The 12,518-nt window shown below is 36.2% G+C and overlaps 1 protein-coding gene across 1 annotated transcript in view; it reads left to right on the top strand.

The window, feature by feature from the left end:
- The window catches only part of LOC105623980 (band 7 protein AGAP004871), a 388,611-nt gene that overhangs the window by 97,254 nt on the left and 278,839 nt on the right, over positions 1-12,518 (top strand). Inside the window, exon 3 of the mRNA XM_012205353.1 lies at positions 2,130-2,220. Coding sequence (XP_012060743.1) covers positions 2,130-2,220 — 91 coding nt within the window. The remainder of the gene's footprint in view (positions 1-2,129; positions 2,221-12,518) is intronic.

Genomic DNA, 12,518 nt, shown 5'->3' with positions numbered 1-12,518 from the left:
TGTGTGTGTGTGTGTGTGTGTGTGTGTGTGTGTGTGTGTGTGTGTGTGTGTGTGTGTGTGTGTGTGTGTGTGTGTGTGTGGAAAGAGAATTGTGTGTGATATTGGCATTATTTTATGTGAGGAGGATTTGAAAGGAGGAGGAAATTAAAGTTGTGTAGAGTCACATGATTGGAGAGAAAGAGGATCGATAGGAATGAGGAATATAGGGACTGAAAATAGGCAACTAGATCCCGCGATGCTGACTATTATTCGGTCGTTAGTACAAGGAATAAAATAGGACATGTATTTCAATAATTGATAAGCGTTATGAAAAAGAAGAGAAAGGTAACCAGAGGAAGAGTAAGCATCAGTTTGAACGCGAGGAATTGTAGGGGTGGTATGCGAAATGGGAATTTCCTCAATCAGGGATGATGATACCGGATGTGGAACCGGGGAGGACTGGACGGGAAGAGATCATCGAAGAAGTTTGGGGACAGATTGGAGACAGGGGAGTAAGATATTTCTAATGGCGGCGATAGAGTCGGAGGTGGAGACTGGACAACCGGAGTCTGTTCTTGGGTCGATGCTTGAGTTAGCGGAGATTGAATTTTTCATCTCTAGAATTTTCCACAGTGTTAGAACGGGCGATGAGGTTATTAATCCCCGCTAGGTGATGGTAACAAGAGAACTGCGTGAACGCACTAAAAATTCGGCCTTCTTTAAAAAGGCAATTCTTGCAAATTCTTTAAAAAGGCAGGACAAAAGAGGAAGGACCACCTAGTGTGCTGCAACGAAATCGAAATTTACTACTTGGTGATAACGATGTATAAAGTGCCCGAGAAACCATTGGAGAGGATGCCGTGGATTGTGAAATGCTAGACTATAAGAACAGACCAAATAATTTCGTTAATTTTCTTGATTAGGCAGTCCCGTTGGTCTTAGATTGATAGTGTGGTTTTGTACTCTACTGAAGAAAAAGAGACTTTGAGAATCGAATGAAACCTTTTTCAAAGGTCCCAATAACTATAGCTTCCTAAAACTCAGAGAGAAAAATCACACTGAGGGTTGCGGAACCATGGTTTTTATACTAATCATCCCCCTTACTCAGATTCGGATTAGTGGAATAGGTTTCGTTAATTAGTAGAATTTTTCTTTGCTCTCGGATTGATCGAGATTTTGGGGGAGGAAAGAATATTGACCGAAGTGGAGAAGGGTTCTCCTAAATTTTATGTATTTAGTATTTATGGAAAAATACACGTGCAATGCGTCAAGAAAGCGTACGCGCGTCGGCACGAAAGGACCCAAAATCTATTCCTGAACGTCGCGTGTCGCTTCTTATTTTGTGATGATCATGTAAGAATCGTTTATGACTTAATTAAAAAGTATCTTAGCACCAGTCTTATGTTTCTAATGACATATTTATTATTGTTTTAGCCGCAGTGTCCTTTTGGTTCCGCCGCTCATGCACGTACACCGATTTTTGGTTTATTTCAGAGCGACATTACGAGGAAATATTAGATTTTTCGTTTTTAATGTGAGAAAAGAAAATTTTTAGTTTTCTCTAGGCTATAACGCTCAACTTGTGCAGCTGTCTTTTTATTTCAACGAATTCTAGATCTCCGCGAAAGAAAAGAGTCGTGGGAGTCCACTGGACGTGTCCTTTGTTACTCAATATTGGATTATCCGCATTATGACTGCGGCTATGCATTCGTTGCCAATAGTATACTTTTATACGCTAGTTTATCATCCTCTATATAATATCATCGAGGATTCTTTTGAAAATTAATTCGTACAAACCAGGTATACCTTTGTACTTTACTCCATCAATGATCACAAAGTTATTCGTGTGTACAAATATTTGTATCGTGCCATTCTCGCTGAGGTATATACGCCATAAACATGATCGATCGCTTTTTCTCTGTCATCACCAAGAAGCATGTTTACGTATTTTTGTCTAAATGTCCCCAATTGAGTATGCAATTCTTCACAAACTTGCCGCATTTGCAAAGATTGTTTAACGTTTCAAGCGATTCATTGGGCATTTCATAAACGTTTTCGACTGAAGGAACGTGCGCACGTACTATAATTCGCATGATTCAGGCGACGCATAATTGGAATTCGACGTAACATTCGATTCTTTTGCTTTTTAGACGATGGTGTCAATTGAAGTCATGGATTATCCATCCAGAAGCCATCACCATCATCATCATCTTCATCATCATGAATCTTCATTATCTTCAGGTTTTCTTTTCTTAATATTTTTAATCTTTACAATGTTGACTTCTTTCTTAATTGGTTGAGATTCATTATTAGTGATGAACAGATTGTCTCGACAATCTGTTTTAGAGATACGATGATAGGCTTAAAGTGTTTCTCCAATGCTATCTTCCTTTTGCCGGTTTTTAAAGCGCGATACTTTTTACGAATCAAGTCACTCGTTTTCGCAATTTGTTTCACTATCTTCTCGCGATCCTTGAGCTTTTTGCTGTTATCCATGTTGCACTCGAAAGAAAATGTTATGTTGATATATTGACAACGACTAACTACGTTAAAGTATAGTACTGATTAAATTCTTTTCTGTATCATCCATTCGTAAGCACACTTTGTCTATACTACGAATTCACTTTTGTTGCCAACAACAACGACACAATTCGCAGAAATTCTCGTAAGAGACATGTCATTTATATCATTGTATACATGTTTCAGATTAGTCCTATTTGAACAGGATTAATAGGAATTTGCATTATCGCGTATAATATGCTTCGGTACTTTGTGTATGTGACACAGATAGAAACAATCGACATCCGCGTATCGACTCATCGCAAAGTACTCTCTGATCGCTGCTTGCTTCTCGCATGCCACGTCATCGAAAACAAAAATTTGGATGTGTCTTGTTCGATGTACTACATCATTATTATTGGAGAATGTAAAATAATCAATTCTTCAATTGGTGTTAATAAGTGTCCAAGTATCGGTATTTTGGCTGTTACAACTTCAAATACACGTACACGTACACGTTCTCGAAATGTATGCCATGTGGACTTTTCAACACGTTTGCTGCAGTTCGATGGACCGCAGATGATTCCGCGTATAGAAATCGGCAGCATGTTTCCATGCTTGCGTATTTCTTTTTCAGTCTATACTTCATTGTCGACATTAGTCACTTTGATCGTCTGCGATTGTCGCACGAATTTCATATCTTCTCTCTTCACGACAATGATACAAATTGAAAAAATGACATCGAGAGCGGATGTATTTATAGCAGCGCGCAAAGCAAAATCGCTCAGAATTCAAAATGCTTCTTATCGTGTTGGACAACTGTGATGTATATAGTTTAACTGCCAAAGAATTGGAATATATACTGAAAATTATTTTGCTACGAGAATTTAAGAAATACATAGATCAACTATGGGACAGATTATCTGAGCATATAAAGATTGATTCAGCAGATTCAGCAACATCGTCTATGCTTGAAACATTACAATTTGCCCTGCTATCGATCGCATATTAATAATCCAGCACTATTTACAAAAAATATCAACAACAACAACAGGCTGCGATTTTTTAAATCGTGATAAACGCACTTCCGATCGAGTTGCATATCCCCGGATATCAATTTTGTGGTCCAGGTACGCATTTAGAAAATTGGCTAGAGGCGATCGAGACATTAATCCGTTGGACGCGGCGTGTCGCGAACACGACATAGCTTATTCGCGGAATAAAATAAAGATATTACGAAACAACACGCAGCTGACAAAATATTCGCTCAGGAGACGCGGAAATGGATTACCGCGAAAGTTTCGACTCTTGGAGAGACAGCTGCTGCCATAGTTGTTTGGTTGGCTATGAAAGCCAAAACAAAAATTGATATGGGCTTGGGAAAACGGAAAAAAAGCCGACGAAAAAATGAATACTACTGGTAGCAAAACGCGATGATATCTTACCTTTTCTATCGCTGTTGGGAGTCTTCGACTTATTGATCAGCGGCGCAACAGGAGTCGCAAAAATGTTAATAAAGCCATGCAACGTCAACGTTGAGAGAACTGAAACGCCATTATGAAAGGTCATGGAGTTTACCTCGCTCCGTACAAGCATGGACATGGAGTCACAATGGAAAAAATAAAAAGTTTAAAAAAAAATTGAATAGTTGCTAAAAATGCCGAAAGATGTAATTACTAACGTACAACTGTAACAACTGGCAAAACATGTGCGTATTCCATATTTTAGAGGTATTTTTATGCGTACTACTTTATCAACAGAGATGGTGTATCGAATGAGAGCAGTAACGTATATTTGGATAATGCTGATAGACCAAGGATACTTGGGTGGCGTGCACGAAGCAGAGAGATCGTGTTGTTTAATAGTTTCGGCAATCTTCGACCAAGAAAGGAATTGTTGCGATATTTAAAAATGCAAATCAAGTATAATCGCATGCCTTATCAACGTTACAATCAAAGTAATCGTGGGCAACTGCTTTTACAGTTAACAATCAATTTAAGAATTGTACTCTTTCAACTCAGTATTCATTCAAACATGTCACTGAGATTTACACCAGTAATAGCATCCTCGCGGCCTGCTTTCCAGCCGTAGCGATGGCGATTACGAGCTCAGCTTGACGGATTTTGAAATCTTCCATACGATATCTAATGTAAATTTATTGAATAATAATTTTTACTTTGATGAAGATGACAAAGAAATTGTCATTCCCGAAGGATCGTACGAAATACATGACATTAATAAGTATTAGTGTACAACTTTGCTTCCGCCGTTTTTCTATAGATGGCTTTAGCAGTAAGTGGTGGTCGAAATAAATAGATCATAGACGTCATACAATAAACTTGGGCATCTGTCAACATAACCCCATAGAAACATTAGTCGATTTGTGTCTGCATCATAAAGTTATTCTCGATTGAAAATGTTAGTTTACGAGCCAAATTCTCGTCATTTGCGGGAGGTTTTAATTTTTTGCTTCAATATGAAGAAATCTGCGGCTGAGGCTCATTGAATGCTCTTATGGTGAGGCCGCTATTAGTGAAAGAACGTGTCGTGAGTGGTTTCAACGCTTCAAGAACGGTGATTTTAACGTCCAAGGTGCTCTGTATTTGGTGGGACCAGCTCGGCGTAGTGTATTATGAACTGTTAAAACCGACTGAAACAATCAGGCGATCGGTATCGAACGCAATTGCATTTGAGCCGAGCATTGAAAGACAAACAGCCGCAATACAACGAGAGACACGATAAAGTGATTTTGCAGCATGACAATGCTCGACCCCATGTTGCGAAAGTGGTCAAGACATACTTGGAAACGTTGAAATGGGAAGTGCTACCCCACCCACCGTATTCTCCAGATGTTGCTCTCTCTGACTATCACTTGTTTCGATCAATGGCAGACGGCCTGGCTGATCAGCACTTCTGGTCTTATGAAGAAGTAAAAAATTGGATCGATTCGTGGATAGCTTCAAAAGATGATCAGTTTTTTCGACGGGATTCGTACGCTACCCGAAAGATGGGAGAAAGTAGTGGCCAGCGATGGACAATACTTTGAATCATAAATGTATAACCAGTTTTTTACAATAAAGCCTCGAATTTCGGAAAAAAAACGGCGGAAGCGAAGTTGTACACCTAATATCTAAGATGTGCAATTCTACAATTTCATCCTAATGATGTACGAGAGAGAAAACAAAGAAGATCATCAGTATTAATTGACTATTTATGCCAATAATACAAGAATGAAATCAAATACGCTTATCGAGTGAATTTCATTAAACCTCACAATATTAGATCGCTTTTGGAATTTTCATCGAATCGCATGCTGGAGCTGCAACAATAGCATGAATCAGACGTATCGATAAATATCATTCAAATTGAATTCAATGTGATCACAAGAGTATACAACAACGATAAATCGTACACACAATACATGAATTTTCATCGAGCGTATCATCAGGATATAAGATATCGGAAAAACCGACACAGATCATTTATTCCGATCATACGGAGCATTACAGATCTAACGGTTCGCGTTGTGTACAGAGGCGATAGCGATAAGTGATACGACAATGATAATGAGATGCTTGTTCTGAACGAGTAGGCGAAACGGACTAGAGACAATTTTTGCTAGATGGACAACGATTAAAAATATTCGGTCGTTCAGTAGAAGGAAGGTTACTGGGTCAAACATTAAATTTGTTACAATCATTGGGCTTTATTGAAACATCTGAAATGATTGATATCTTGAATATTGGAGACGAATCGATCTTTGACGATCGTATCATCAAGTTCGAGTTTCACACGTACAATCCATACGTCAACACCACGTTTGGTCATAGCGACGAGATAAAGATATCCATATAACAGTAAGATTTATACATGCTATCGTGAAAGTGTTCTCTACGTCGAAGGCAGATTGACGTCAATGGTGCAGAGATTGATGGCGTAGAAATATTGCAATAATCAATATTCTAAAGAGAGCATCGTTTTCAAGTAACAATACAATGAGATGCATAATGTTGGCTTATTCCGTCTGAGTATAATGCGAAAAGTTTAATAACATCTGATGGATATTTTAACTTTTGCGTGCCTCTCAGCATATTGTTGGACTTTTGCGAATATTACAAAAGTGTGGTAATTAACACTTGTCACGAATTAATTTTGATACGAGCGCGTAACGACAATTGCATTCAGCGACTGAATCGACACTTGAATTATTCAAAATACAACGGCGAATGCCTCACGTTATGTTGAACGAAATCAAAAAACTATTCATGCTGTGTACCTTGGAAAGCGAACGATATCTGAGTATGAGTTTTCGTGGATTTGTTCGTGGGATTTGTATCTTTGTATTTGAGTATCTTTTATTGCAAAATACGACAAAGTATTCGTGGATTATCAAGACTACAACTCAGCTGGGAAAACCTAGATATGTTCTCTTTGCTCTACAAATTGCTAAAAAAACATCATGAAAGCAACTAAAACTTACGATCATTGTTAAATTAATCAACGTCAAACTTTATTTAAATTCTGAATTTTATCCGATGATCTGAATCTGATGTGGACAAAAAACGCTGCTTTATATGCTTTATATGTACGTATGTACATTTTCATACGTCTTATTACCAAATTTCCCAGGAAAATCATCTCGTAAAACATTATAGAACTTGAAAACTTTTTTCATGGTTATTCTCACGTCAATATCATTGACTCGCGACAACGAATCTATCAAGAGCGGTATCGTGGATGTGCGATTAGAATTTGAACTCAAGGACCTGCGAATACTACAGTGCGAATACTACACCTATTGTTTCATCTTACACTACCGCGTGATCAAATATAGCAATGCTAATAGATGCTATAGTCCATTATAGTATGGCAGATTACGTAAATTATCATTGTTGAAAGAAAAAAATACCCTCCCCCTCTTTTCAATACAAGAGATAAAAACCAAGCAAACTATCTTTGCGATCGAGCACAGTCTCGAAAAGTCGTTCACCATGACTATACTAACATTTGTATTATAGATCTGCAAGAATTATTGTTGGGAAGAAATTTGTCGTGAAGGAAGTATTGAGGCGGTGTTGAGAAAAGGAGCCATTTTCTCTCATTTTTACGTGTCTCATGCCATGGAATTTCTTGACAAAGTCGGAAAAGTATTGCGCTTCCTGGCTGAGTGTTTATCATCATAGATTGCAATGGGAAGACAGGATGATTCCGTGCAGCATGGCGAAACGCCTAATTATAATGATTGTAATTGATGCGGAAGAAAGTGATGATAAGGCTCTCGTATGCATTAAAAGATGTGAAAAACGCAAATAGCTGAATGATATATTCGACAATTTGAGACCTTGGATGTTGATTACGAAGATATAGATTCGTTATATAATCTAGATATTACTAATACTATGCGATATATAAAACATGTTAAGAATCGTGCGTTACGAAATGTATTTAAAATATACCACCACGACTGGTGGTCGCAACGCCAAAAAGAAATGTATCAAATTAAAAATAAAACATGAAATTTTAAAAATATATTTGATTTCTTTCCCTGTAGTTAAGAATTAGTTAATAATAGCTATTTAGTAATATATTTAGTAATATATGATTCAGTAAGTATTGAATTAGTTGAAAGAAAGCTTGATCATTTTTGTACTACATTACTAAAAAAAATATTATCATAATTAGTGTTACTAGATTATATTATTAAAATTCATAAAAATATTGTTGTAATTAGTTACTAAGTCGTATCATTAAAAATACGTAAAATATTTATCATATCTATTTAATTAAATCGTATGCAAGAAGAAAAGACAACGTAGGAGCGCAACGGAAGGAAGAGAGAGCGCAAATAATAAGTATAGAACTACAACGGGTGGAAGAGAGAGAATTGCATCCCATTGAATGGGTAGGAGAAAGAGGACAATTAAAGAGAAAACGCAATGGATGAAAAAGAGAAGAAACGAACCCTTCTGCCCATAGATCCCGGTAACGCTCTTCCGCCTTCCCAACGTGAGGCACTTTCTCCTCCCTGACTTTTTCACGCACGCTCGCATACGTATACACACCAATCTAACATATAATGAGTTAGAATCGGTGTAGCTATCCTATTCATAACCGGATCGCAAATGTTTTCCGGTTAAGTTTCAATCCACTTTTCTATTCGGATTTTTTAACCTCTTCGGTATGTACGATCATCTACAGTTTATAGCCACCAAACATACATATTCCCACTGATGTAGTAATCATACATATTCCTACTGCGTCGGCTATGCTCAACAACAATGCGTTTCCCTTTTAATCGAAAGAGAGAGAGAGAGAGAATACTTGCCTGTTGGTCGATTCTTGTAACATTTGTAAATGAATGGAGACTGTTCTTAACTTCCCTGACAGTAAATAATTCAACAAAAGGTAGGAGAAGAAATTTATCAAAATTTATTCAATGCGCACGCGTAGCCTGTTTTCATGTCGCGTTTCTTTTGTCACTATTTACTGATTCAAGAGGGAAGTAAGGATAGTCTTCGCTCATTTTTACAAATGTTTTAAATCAATCTCATTATTTACTTTTACCTAAATTCTCTTTATTTACAAATGTTATGCAAGAAACTTTAACGTGTCATTTCTCACTTATGACGTCATGATCCAATTGCCACTGTCACAGCGATTAGAAAAGAATCTTAAAGAAGGAAAGGATTTTCAGTAGCAATATTATAAAGTGTCCACGAAGTGTTTCTTTCTTATTTCTTTGCTTGATTATGATAATTTACAAGAATAATATGTTATTTTACAAAAAATTATCAAAAAGCTGTAAACGACGATTGACGATGTTACAAATCTCTGACATAGATGACGTCGCAAAAAATAATATTGGGAGTGTTAATTTTAATTTTAAAGGATTTTCAAGAAATGGTGTAACTAGTACTATCACATCATATTGTTGCTACTTTCATATTCAAAGCATCATGTGGCTTTAGTTTTCAGTATGTGTCATTTTGCCGAAGTGTAAACAACATTGTTTTTTTGAGTATTGAATATGTTGAATTTTGTGCCAACAAAACGCAATTTGTGGAAAGTTTTGCTTTTTACTTCCATTTGAAGAAAAGTGCTGAAAGTCAACGAATGCTGTCGGAAGCTGATAGTGATTATACTCCATCGATTCAACGTGTGAATATTTATTTCGACGCTATAAAAAAGATTGATTTTGAACTGAAGACTAGGTACGTCCAGGCCAGTCGAAAAAGTTTGAAGATGAGGAAGTAGAAGCTTTACTCGATCAAGACTCGAGTCAAACGCAAAAAGAACTTGCAGAATTAAATGTTGATCGATCAACGACATTTCCAGACATTGAAGGTCATTGGAATGATTCAAAAGCAAGGAAATTGAATATCGTACGAGTTGAAGCCGAGGGACGTTGAAAAGTGCAAAAATGAGCTGTGAATTGCTTAAAGACACAGAAGAAAAAGTTTTTTGCATCGTATCGAGTGATAAAAAATGAATACTATGATAATCTGAAGCGCAAAAATCATGCGAATCAACATCGATGGCAAAATCGAATAATTATGACGAGTTCATGCTTTGTATTTGGTGGGATTAGCTGGGTGTAGTGTATATGAGCTATTCCAATCCAACGAAACCATCACCGGGGAACACTACAACAATTTATGCAATTGAACCGAGAATTGAAGTAAAAACGATCAGATTAGAAAAAGTGAAAAGTGCGAAAAGTGCGAAAAGACACGACAAAGTGATTTTTCCAGCACGACAACGCTCGGCCACATGTTGTTGTGAAACCGGTCAAGGAAACGTTAGAAGTGCTTGAGATGTCCTATCAAACCTGTCATATTCTTCAGATATTGCTCCTTCCGATTACCACCTATTTCGATCGAAGACTCATAGTCTGTCTGAGCAGCGCTTTCATTCTTATGAAGATATAAAAAATAAGTCGATTTGTGGCTAGCCTCAAAAGATGTGTCATTCTTTTGACGTGGAATCCATCTATTACCAGAAAGATGGGAAAAAGTAGTTGCTAGCGATGGATAATATTTTGAATGATCAATTTGTAACCATTTTTGCACAATAAAGTCGTATTTTTATCAAAAAATCTTGTAAAATTAATGTAAACTCCCAATTAAAGTGAAACAGCAGCAAAGAAAGAAAAAAATGATCTGTTTACTTTACACTAGTTTAGAATTAGAGTGCTTATGCCCGTTTCTTCAATGCAGTTTAACTTTAATGCCGATTCAATTAATTTTTCATCTTTTTCTAGTTTTAAGAATTAAAAAAAGATGAAGAGTAAGGATCTTAGTAGAAAGGCTGATTTATAATCTTAAGACAGTATTTTATGATTAAGACTCCATAATTTACGGTTAACTTAATCGTGGTTCAGCTTATTCCTCATCTCTTTTCAATTCTAGAATTGGAAAGAAATAAAGAATAAGTTGAATCTCGATTAAGAGTTAACCGTGAGTCGTGGAATTGAGCCTAAGTCTAATGTCTTTAGTAATGTACAATATAAGAACTGCCTTAAGATTATAAGTCAGCCTTCTGCTAAGGCCTTATATTGAACCGAAATTAAAATTAAACTGCATTGGTAGAAACGGGCCTTACACTGCTTAGTGCTTACATATCTCCAATTCAATATTGTCTGAAAATAAACATGAATTTCCTTAAATATGCAATTTATGCTTGTATTACCTTTCTCTACAGTAGATAATCATATATCGTAACCGAAAAATTTAAATCTGAATGATTATGATTACTGGTAAAAGAATCAAAACTACTTGGATTTCGGATCCTTGGATTCGGATCCTTCGGATACTTGGATTTTTTCGATCTAGAACCGAAAAAGAAACCGTTATCGGTAAAAGGACCGGAGTCAAAAATTGAATACAGCTTCTAACTATGACCGTAACCGGACTTGACGTAAATTTCATTTCGGTCAGAGTCATTGATTTATAGTCCGTCTACAATTGGAAAGCTTTGGAAAGCCCCTCCAATTTTTGACTAAACTGATAGAATTTAAGTGTTTGCTATGTGGTGAATTTTTGTTTAGTAAGCTACCTTCTATTATTTTACAATAAATTTGTTTTTGCTCCCAATAAATTTATCTTTTAATAATTTCAATATATTTTAGATTGTTATTAGAGTTCGTTTTTATATTATAGTTTTCGTTAAGGTGGAGGTGGCTCACTGAAATGATTAAAAATGTAAGTGATATGAGTAAAAAATGAATTAGTTACAAAAAAATTTTTTGTAATTACAACATCATATTATCTCTGAGGAGCTCACTCAAAAGTGAGCCGAAACATGTAAGCGGATTAATTATTATTAAAATTGTTTTGTTAACCATATTGATTGGGTTGCACAAGGATTACCGTGCTTAACATATTCAACCATTTTATATCATTAAAGAGTCTTTAGGAATTAAATTAATTTATATAAAAATAAGATTACGTTAAGAAAACAAAAATTTCCCCATTTAACTTTGAAAAGGGAGTCAAGATCAAATCTATTTGATGTTATTCTACCTAAACATGATAACTTTAGATCGGTTTGTTTTTCACCATAATTGCTGAACAGATGGTTAGTGAATTACTTAAATTTTGTTAAGACTGTGAAATCGGCCGCCATCTTGGATACGCCATTTTGAATTCAGAAAAAAGCCAGACAGTTTTTGAAAGTAGATGTCATAGTTTTAATTTGAGCCGTCGCAAACCTCATTTTTTTCAAAATTGTTTTAAACAAGGGACGGTCCGCTTCACGGAGAATGCATATGTACATGTAAGGATGGAGATAATGAAAAAAAGATGTTAAACTCACTTGTTGAGTGACGTGTTTAATAAATACATATTGACATACATGAGCGTAGAATGTAAATACAATGGTTTTTGCCAAAAATGACAACTTTCACAACAGTAATTTTCGAGTATTTTTCTATATTCTTACGCCTATGTAGCAGTGCTGCTGGCGAATTAGCATAGGCTAGCATTAACTCCCACACACACACACACACACACACACACACACACACACACACACACACACAC

This window comes from Atta cephalotes (genome assembly GCF_000143395.1).
Source record: "Atta cephalotes unplaced genomic scaffold scaffold00002, whole genome shotgun sequence".
NCBI classification, from domain to species: domain Eukaryota; kingdom Metazoa; phylum Arthropoda; class Insecta; order Hymenoptera; family Formicidae; genus Atta; species Atta cephalotes.
Note: the sequence above shows the minus strand (reverse complement) of the source record. Positions and strands in the feature narration are given on the sequence as shown.